The sequence below is a fragment of the Triticum aestivum genome, chromosome 4B (assembly GCF_018294505.1).
Source record: "Triticum aestivum cultivar Chinese Spring chromosome 4B, IWGSC CS RefSeq v2.1, whole genome shotgun sequence".
Lineage (NCBI taxonomy): Eukaryota > Viridiplantae > Streptophyta > Magnoliopsida > Poales > Poaceae > Triticum > Triticum aestivum.
The window spans coordinates 644,190,175-644,200,468 of NC_057804.1; the positions used below are offsets into that span (position 1 = coordinate 644,190,175).

General features: G+C 42.9%; 1 protein-coding gene across 2 annotated transcripts; it reads left to right on the forward strand.

Annotated features, from left to right (window-relative positions):
- Positions 1 to 6,828: 6,828 nt before the first annotated feature.
- On the forward strand, positions 6,829 to 9,830 carry LOC123093813 (uncharacterized; the record flags this gene model as incomplete). Of its 2 annotated transcripts, none has more annotated exon segments than XM_044515867.1 (5): positions 6,829 to 7,060; positions 8,938 to 9,049; positions 9,133 to 9,355; positions 9,442 to 9,578; positions 9,687 to 9,830. In XM_044515867.1, coding segments are annotated over 4 exon segments (606 nt in total), but the record flags the coding sequence as incomplete, so codon positions are not given.
- Positions 9,831 to 10,294: the final 464 nt, after the last annotated feature.

The following is a 10,294-nucleotide window of genomic DNA, read 5'->3' on the forward strand; positions in this document are numbered from 1 at the left end:
GAGTTCACTCACTATTCACCATTTGACTGAAGAAAAAAATAATCTAGAGGCCAACTATGACAAATTGGTTGAAGATGTGCACCAACTGTTCAATGCTCAAGAGGATAGGATGGTATATTTCAGCTATTTGCAGGCTAAGATGCAGAATGTGCATGTTTCTGATTCAGTTGTTGTATCTGACATGAAGACAGGGATGGGGAAGAAAGATGCAGAGATCTTCAAGCTGCAGGAGAAGTATAAAGTACTGATGAACCTGACAGAATCTCAAGGCACTTGCATCAGGAACCTGAAGTTTAATCATATAAAAGAGAAGGAAGTGCTTAGTACATCCACCAGGAACCTGCAATTCCAGGTTGATGAACTCAAAAAGTCTGAGCAAAAGCTCACCCAGGAGAACACCCAGCTGCTCCTTCACATGGGTGCTCTCAAGAAGGGGCATGACAAGCTCACAGCAAGGAGGGATCAGCTAAAGATTCAGATTGCTGAACTGTTGAAGTCAGAGGAGAAGAACAAGCAGAAATTGAAGGGGATCCTGGACATCTTGTCAGAATGAAGATGTAGAGGAAGAGCAAGAGCAAGAACCAGATCAACATGAAGAAGAAGAATGCTTGCTTTGCTGACCTTTTGTGAAGTATGGTGTTGTTGTGAACTAAGTTATGTACTATGGATGTGTAATTGTTGTGAACCACTATGTTGTTGCTTTAAGTTGTTGTGAACCACTATGGTGTTGTGGTGAACCACTATGTTGTTGCTGTGAACCACTATGTTAACTCTTAGTTGCTGTGAACCACTATGTTAATCAATATGTTGTTGTTGTGAACCAGTAAGTTGTGAACCTTGTTGTGAACCAGTAAGTTGTGAACCTTGTTGTGAACCACTATGGTGTTAGGCATTTAGGGTCCGTCGACGTCGAGAACCCCCTAAACCAAAGTGGTTAGGCATTTAGGGTCCGTCGACGTCGAGAACCCCCTAAACCAAAGTGGTTAGGCATTTAGGGTCCGTCGACGTCAGAGAACCCCCTAAACCAAAGTGGTTAGGCATTTAGGGTCCGTCGACGTCGAGAACCCCCTAAACCAAAGTGGTTAGGCATTTAGGGTCCGTCTACGTCGAGAACCCCCTAAACCAAAGTTGTCAGGCATTTAGGGTCTGTCGACGTCGAGAACCTCCTAAACCAAAGTGGTTAGGCATTTAGGGTCTGTTGACGTCGAGAACCCCCTAAACCAAAGTTGTCAGGCATTTAGGGTCCGTCGACGTCGAGAACCCCCTAAACCAAAGTGGTCAGGTAAACAAAGTGGTTAGGCATTGCCAATAACCTTAATCAAACCTTAACATTGCAAATAACACTAATCACCAAATTGATAGCATAACATTGCCCATAACATTAAGATAGTTGATAGCAATTCAGTACACTCAAACATAATCATCCAACCAGTTTGACTTGTTGGTTCAGTACAATCAAACCTAAGCATCCAACCATGCCATGGTTCAGGACACAAACATTGATCACTTGCCATAGTTTTGAGAAACAACAACTCATTTCACACACTCATCAGTTACCACTAGGATCGAACCACCTCATCCAACCAGTGTGACTTCTTGAGGCAGAAGATGTAGAAGGAGTTGCATATCTTGGGGCAGTGAATGGCCTTGCACCACTAGTTGATGGGTGTGAACTTGCACCAGTCCTTGCACCAGACCTTGCTCCAGATCTTGCACCAGTCCTTGCAGGTGGAGGCTATGATCTTGGTGCAGGCTGGGATCTTGCAGGTGGAGGCTTGTGATCTTGCAGGTAGGGGCTGTGATCTTGCAGGTGTAGGTTGCTGCTGTGACCTCTTGGTCTTGCAAAAAGAAGTGAGATTGGTATTAGTAGACAACATTAAAATATTAACAAATGCACTAGTCAACAAATAAAAAAGAAGTGAGATTTGGTATTACCACATGCTTGTTTTTTCCTCATAGCCAAATCTGGTTTCAATTGTTTCAGGAAGTTGGTGTATCTATGGCCTTGGAGACCACAGTTAGAGCATGTTATTATGGCCATTCTACTGCTGTCTTTTGGCTTTGGCACTTCAAACTTGCCCTTCATCCTCTTCTCTTGCTTTCTTCCTCTCCTAACATGAAATTCTGGTGGCTCTATGTCTGGTCCAGGTGTCCTTATCCAGTCATGTTCACCAGGAACAGGAAAGATCATAGGTTCATATGCTGCCACATAAAATGGTTTTCTGAAGAATTTACAAACAAAGTCCTCTGGAAACCTCTTGGCCTTGTTAATTGCTGAAATTGCATGGTTGCATGGTAGGCCACTGAGGTCCCATTTTCTGCAACCACATGTATGATTATCCAAGTTCACAGGGTGTGTTTGCTGCCCACTGGTCACTTGCCATAAATTAACACCAGCTTGAATGGGTTTGCAATATCTAGCCCTCTCCTTTTCCAGCTCTAACTTCTCAGCATAGTGTGGTGTGATCTCCCAGAAAGCTGCCTTTCCTCTCTCTCTCTCTTCTCATGCCACCTCACCATTTGCTTGTCCTTAATACCATCAACCATAGTCCTAATAGGCTTTTTCCTAAAATCAAGGATATACTTGTTGAACACCTCAGATAGGTTGTTAACAACCAAATCTGTCTTGCAGTTAGTGTCAAAAGCATGCCTTGCCCATGTATTCTTAGGAATTGCATTAAGCCACTTCCAAGCATCCACACACTCATTTCTCAAATCATTCATAGCAATATTAAACTTATATTCATTGTAAGCATAACTGGCATTATCCATGCATTTCTTTAGATCTTCCCCCTAAAACCAGCATTCTGGAAATTTGCATATAAGTGTCTAAGACAATATCTCTGGTGGCAGTTTGGAAATACTCTATTCACTGCATTGAGTAGCCCCTGTTGAAATTACAACAACAAACTAAGCTACTGACTACAGATATAGTTGAAAAAACCAAGAAACTATGCTACTGAAATTACACAGCAAACTAAGTACTTACCTTCTGTCTATCTGACATGATAGTATAAGGACCAAATTGGCCAACTTCTCCTCCTAGACATATCTTGAGTTGGTGCAGAAACCAGCACCAATTTGCTGTATCCTCCTGACCAACAATGGCAAATGCAATTGGATAAATGTTGTTATTGCCATCTCTGCCAGTGGCAGCAAGGATCTGTGCACCTGTGGTCAGCTTAATAAAGCATCCATCAACACCTGTTTTGCAAAAAAAAGAACCAATTAAGTCAGTACATAGCAAAGAAACTACAGCAAAGGTGGAATCATGTACATAGCAATGAAACTAAAGAAAAGAAACAAGTAACTAACCAATGAAAGGTCTGCATCCAGTGAGAAATCCCTCCCTTGCTCCATTTAAGCAGAAAAACATTGCATGAAACCTTGGCCCTGGATGTGGTATTTTTTTGTTGCTTTAGGAACTAGAGTTGTAACTACAACCCTACTTCCAGGGTTTGTCTGCATGATGGTTGCTGCATAGTCCCTTAACCTGGGATACTGCTTCTTGTGCTCTCCTAAGACAGCTTCCACAGCTAAGTTTTTGGCCCTATAGGCCATGTGCTTAGGAACCTCAACACCATACTTCTCATTGCAGGCATCAATCAGAGTTTGTATGCTAGTGGTTGGATCAGACCTGAACAATGACTCATATGTCTTTGCAAGCCACTTTGCACTAACCCTGGAAGACTCTGTACTGGTAGGGCAAGTGTGCTCCAGGTTCATTTTTTTATAGCAAAAGTCTTTTCACCTTTGATCACAGCAGCAACAATGTGGAACTGACAGTGCTCATTTCTGCAACTTGCAATGATCCTTTGGTCAGAGTTTCTATGATATCTGAAATCTCTTGCCTGTGAAATGTGCAAGCTCAACAGAGCATCTCTGAATTGCTGCTGATTTGTGAAGCACATGTACTTACATAATTGCTGGTGTGGGTGCTCCATTTTTTCATTGAACCATATCCTAGGTTTTCTTTTCTGTGCCCTACTCTTCTTATTTTTCTTTAGGACAAATTGCAGTGGCTCATGCCCATCATCTTCACTATCCATCAGCCAACCAGTTTCTTCTTCATCTGATGAAGGAATGAAATCTTTCTTCAACTCCTTTAAAACACTAGAATGTGTTCTAGTGGTGGGGCACCTCCTAATTGGCAGCTTCTGTTTCTTCTTTGGAGGTTCTACCTGCAACTGTTGAGCTAACTCCACATTCAAGCTCTCCTCCATCTCTTCATCCCCACTCTCTTCCTCCTCCATCTCAAAAGGATCCTCAACCTCAGTGTCACCCTCATAATGAAGTTGTTCCTCCTCTTCTGACTCATCATCTGAATATTCATCTTGATCATCTGCTAGTTGTTCCTCATCTGCTTGTCTCTTTCCATCTATTATCTCTGTGTCTTGAGAAATCCTGTACTTCTCCAAGTAGTTGTCACTGTCATATGCCCCTTCTGAATTATCACTACTGTGATATCCCTCCTGCAACAAGACTTCATCCTCCATCACAGATTTCAGCTTTTGTTTACCTAGATTTTTGCTCTCTTGTGTGCAAAAACCACTAGCACCAACATTGGTACTACTACTACCCTGACTATTAAAAACAACACCTTGGTCATCAACAGCAAGCACAGCTGGCTCACTGAGATCATACACAACTGGTGGTGCATAAAGAATGGTCTGTAGTTCAGCATTTCTCTGAATTGCAGCACTGTCAGTGGTTGTTGCTCTAACTAACAGATTCAAAACTAAAGTATGCTCATGTTGCTTCTTAATATTCTGCAACTTAATGTTTGTGTCAATCAAGTCTAGGCCATGCTCTCTCTGCTCTCCTATGCATGTGTTCTCTATGTGATATAATTCATCAGAGAATGTAAATCCTTGTGTATGCAACAGTGCATACAGATTGAGAAAAGTGACATCAGAACTGCATATCTTTCTATCCAAATTATGTAGGGCATCAAAGTGAATCCTAACATCCCAGATAGCATCCTCCACACTACAAGTGCCAGCAAATTTGGACATTTTCATTAACACTAACCCTAGCCTTCAAATTGAACATATAAACCTTGCTAGGCAACCCGCCATTCTGAGGCTTCCGCGTGCGCTACGATCGCTGGCCGCTCGATCCTTTCCTGTAGCTGGATTTTGGCAGCTGGCGTGTGGTGGACCATCCATTGTTTTTTACATTCACATTGCTTCTGAGAGTAGCTACCAAGTGGGCCTCGTTATCCATATTCCAGTGAATCGCCTGCTTTTTACGGTTTACTGAGTGCGCATCGTTCCGGCCGGAGACGAGGTGAGCATAGAAAATATCTGGCTGCACTTCCTCTCTCTCCTCCCCCTCCCCCTCGTCTCCTCCTCTTCTTCATGCGGCTGACAGCGCAGCTCCTCGCGCCGCCCATCCGTCCACCCTACTGCTCGTGGGCGAAGCTCCGTCCTCTCCCTGCCATCAATTCCCATGTGTGCAGCGGCGGCCCCGGAGAAATCCTCACTCGTCCTCGAGCCCACTTCCTCTTCGTTGTCTGGTGGCCATGGGATGGGCCTGGATCTAGATCGGGCGCAGGTTAGGTGAGGCCGATGGTTGGGTGAAGGAGTAGGGGAGGCGGGTGATGAGGACAGGAAGAAGCCGGCCGTTGTGGTGCAGTGGAGCTGCCGGGAAGAAAGAGGAGGTCGGCTGCATCCCCGGGGGTGCCGGTGGAGGTGCTCCTCAACGAGATTCGGCCGTGGTGGCTGCGCAGCCTCGCCCTCTCTGCCACAAGAGATCAGCATACCATCGAACTCAGGTGAGTCTCCGCTATCCCCAGCCCTTCTCTTCATGCGCCCCTTGTCTTCCGCGGTGCGCAGCCGGAGGAGCACGACTTCTGCCCAGGCCCTCCCATCAACCTCGCCGCAGCGGCACCACGCAAGACAGAAGGAGGAGCACGCCGCCGCTGCCGCCCGCCCGTCCCGACGTGCAGCCTGGCGGATCTTTCTCGGGACGCAGCGAAAGTTGCAGGCTGTCCTTCTTCCATGCCAATGCCTCGACCTGACTGATCTTGCTCCTCGTCACTCTAGGTCCGGGTCGTTCTGGCCAAGCAGGAGGCTCCCACGGGCGAAGGCGAGGCTGCGACGCCATGGTCGAGCAAGAGGATTGCGGTGTTGTGCACGCACCTGGTCGGGTGGTCGTCATTCACCGCCTTGGACAGCACCAGATGAAGATGGAGAACAACGACAGGCCTGCGCAGCCCAGGTAGCTCCTCTTTTCCTTCTTTGCTTTCCTCCGTTCTTCAAAGTGAATCAAGATTTGCTGGATTGTTGTGTCGTTTGCTAAATATCCCCTGTCTTTGAAGACCTGCATCTGTTCTCTTTTTCAGATAATAACTACCAATTCCTTATCATGTAGGTGTCCTGCAATTGCTTATCATCGTTGCATCATCGTGTTTGTGCTTTGGTTCAACTGGATCTGTGATAGCAGTGTGTTCTTTCTGCAGGTGTTGATGTGAGCCCGTGGTTCACGCTGGTTTCAGGTTAAGAAAGACGGTGATGGAGGACCTTGGTTTTGTGGGCTGATTGCCACTGTTTTACCGATTGTATGTTTTCTTCTAGACGAGGGTTGTCACTGGTCTGCAGGTGAGCATCCAACTCATTCTCTGTAAATTATCTGAGCTGAAACTTCTCGTGGGAAATACTAATAATTGTAGAAGCTTGGGTTAATGCAGATGTTGACCATTCTTAACGATACACTGCTTTTAGTTTGAAAATATAGAGAGTGCTCAGTTGGCTGCTTCAGGTACGTGTGTGTTGCAAGCTCTCAGATTTGGAGAATAATTGCAGGATTAGGTAATTTGGGAGACTAATTATGAGCATTAAAAAGGTTACACTAACCTGCACAGACGGCAACAGTGGTTATGTCAGCTCGAAGAAAAGCAGTGCTTGCTTGACGTTGATGGCTTGACCTTTTGGGCCTCTCTCCTTGGGCTCCTGATTTCTCAGTGAGGATCATCTTGCCAACGTGTTTCACCCTCCTATCCCCTCGATTTGGTTATAGCTTTGCATCGCTGTCGAAAGATCAATGGTTCAAGCCTGAGGTGAAAATACATCTTCTCTTGATTTCTTATTTCTGTTGAATATATTGTTGCTTAATTCATTTCTGGTAGGATTCGTGTGGATCTCGCAGCCAGTATATTACATACCATGTCTACTGTATTATTTTAAATTTCAGTTTGCAAATCATCATACAACGTACGGGTGTTTACAGCTCACAGAAGTTCACTGATCCATGTGTGTTTGGAGACGTGAATTAAGCAACAATATATTCAACAGAAATAAGAAATCAACAGAAACAAGTTTCCTTTCAACATTTTACTCGTGTGTTTGTGCATTCATCTGATGTACAATATAGACCTTCAGTACATAGCTGGCATATGTTGGGGACCTACTATGACGCCTCGACTTTACTCATCCATGCTCAAAGCTTTATTTTCTATGCTGCTTCTTGCTTGAATTCAGTTTACAATTTTGCATTTTTAGTTTAGTTGAGAAGGAAACTTGAATGCTAATTTTCTTCGACTGGTTTAGCTAACATCTTCAAGCCTGAATATAGTTTAAATTTGTACCTTTGTTTCTCTTCTTTTCTTCTTTTTTCTCCCCACATCATGTAGGAAGTTTAGAGACGTGTTTTATCGGCATTTATATTACTCCTTCCGTCTAGGTGAGTAAGTCATCTTAGGTTGTGCATCATGACCAAGGAGGAGGGGAAAACGAGAGAACTTAATGTTCATTTGCTAATTAATAGCATTGCATGCAATGAACTAACCACTGCATGTCGTGTTTGGTAGTCTCAAGTCATTAAAAGCATGCACACCCCACATCTCTTATTGGTTGATATGTCAAGAAACAAGAAACGAGGTAGAATTTAATGCACCGCGCCTAAGTGTTTTCGGATTATTTGGTTTTCGTAAGATGACTTACACACCTAGACGGAGGGAGTAACAACTTTGTTTTTTTGTCTCTTTTGTGATAGTTTAAGGTTAGAACAGTGTATTTATAATATGTGCCTGGATTTAGTTGATACACCTACTGTATTTAAGGCGTGTTATTTTTTCTTGAATAAATTGACAGATACTTGCTTCTATTAATTAAAGATCCTGCATTACAAGGTACTGCGTTGTGCTTGAATGCAATTGTCTTATTTAGACAGCAACCGAGCTCAGTCAACAATTAGTTAAAGTACTCCCTCCGGTCCTTTTTAGTTCGCATATAAGATTTGACTGAAGTCAAGCCTCATAAAGTTTGACCAATTTTATAGAAAAAAGTATCAATATTCATAATCTGAAATCAATATCAATAGATGTGTCATGACTTAAAATTTCATATTGTATAACTTTAGCATGGCAGATGTTGATATTTTTTCATATAAATGCGGTCAAACTTTGTGAAGTTTGACTTCAGAGAATTCTAATATGCAGAGTAAAAAGGACCGGAGGGAGTAGTTATGAGATGTGGCAGAGAGCAGAGAGGGCCAGCCGTAGATGCATGAAAGTGGATGCTTATTCCTTTCAAGTATCAAATCGATAGTAGTTGCTGATCCTATTCATAGTGATTACAAGCATAGTTGACCTATCGTCTCTGTAGTGTGGTTGTTATATGCACACTTTTCATTTGTGTTTTCGCCTCCTAAGCCATTTATTCTGTCTAGCGCAGGTTGCTTCCTGTCCTCTCATCCTACTTTTCTATCTGTTACATAGCATTAGGAAAAGCCATAGGTAACCAGAATAACAACTGAGGCATTTCCTTGCAGAAAATTTATGATGTTATTTGCATCAGTGTTTGATAAATAATGTGCAATCTCCTGATTGATAAATTTACTAAGTGAGTTACTCATTGTACGTACTTTTCTAGCTGCTACATAGCATTAAGAAAGGCCATAGTTAACCAGAATAACAACGGAGGCATTTCCTTGCAGAAAATCTATAATGTTATTTGTAGTGGTGATGATAGCGAGTCTTCCGGATCGCTTCCTTAGCCTAACAACGCAGCGTACAAACCAGCTGTTATCAACATCGGTAATGATACTGGTAAGCACACCATGCCAGATTGACTTTTAAAACCTACTGCTTGTACTCACCTTTTAAACCTCTTACTGTTTATAACTCTATAGGCCCTTCGCCCGTTGCATGAAAGCCAAGAAAAACAAGAAAAAGGAGCACACATCGCATGGTACAAAACCATCTATCATTACCATTGTCATGCCATTATACCTAATTTTATTTGCCTTCCTGTACATACTAATCTTTCAAACCCTCTTCATGATTATCATCATACATCAACTACAACTAAATCCATAAAACCGACGAAGGCTGAACACAAGACCTACATAACCCGTATGATCAAACAATGTTTTCATTTGCTCTACTAATACCAGTACATGCATATGCTTACACCAACCATTTTATATACCATTGCAAAGGGGCACCCGACACTATCTACTTTCTAAGCTTTGATGGTCATTGTACATGGGGAAACAAAGTGAGGCTATACAGGAAGCAGCTTACAAATTTGAGGTGTCTCATCGCTACAAGGATGACCTTTGCCACTCGAGGAATGGCAAGACCCTACACACATCACCTGCAATTATATATGCAATCCTTCTTAGTGTTGTTACCTTTCATTTCCAATATTTCTTTTCTCAGTGTTGTTACCTTTCATTTGCAGTATTTCTCGGTCAGGTTTACCAAGAAATATCTCCGCCGCTGTATTGACCCAAAGCTTTATGGCTTGCCAATAAAATCTGGAGATGGTAATACCTGCATCAAAGCCCGTCTAACCAAAGGAGTCGATAACAGGGCAACAATTACGGAAGGATGGCAGACTTCTTCCCCGCAGCTAATATGAAGGAAATAGAAATATATGCCTTTGCCTTCAAGCGCAACCACAAGCGCCTGCGTCTCACCGTGCACGCCCTCTGAGCATCGTGTGCAGTCTACTAAACTACATAATTAGCCTATGAAGTTTTGTGTGTATAGCTTCACCCTAAGAACCTGTTTGCTTTTGGCACTGGACTCTCTGGTCATCATGTTCAGTCTATTTAGCTACCTAAATAGCCTATGAAGCTCTGTGTGTATAGCTTCACCCTAAGAACCTATTTACTTTTGGCACTACTTTGGTCATGTATAATTTTGGAATCCATTGTGCTATGTTAGATCCATGTATATATCTATTCCAAGTGCGTCTAATCCTTGTTGTTTAATGCAAAGGTTTTCTTATATTTAGGTGAAAAGCTTTCTGCTTCTATGACCAATATAGATGAGAAATCCATTTAC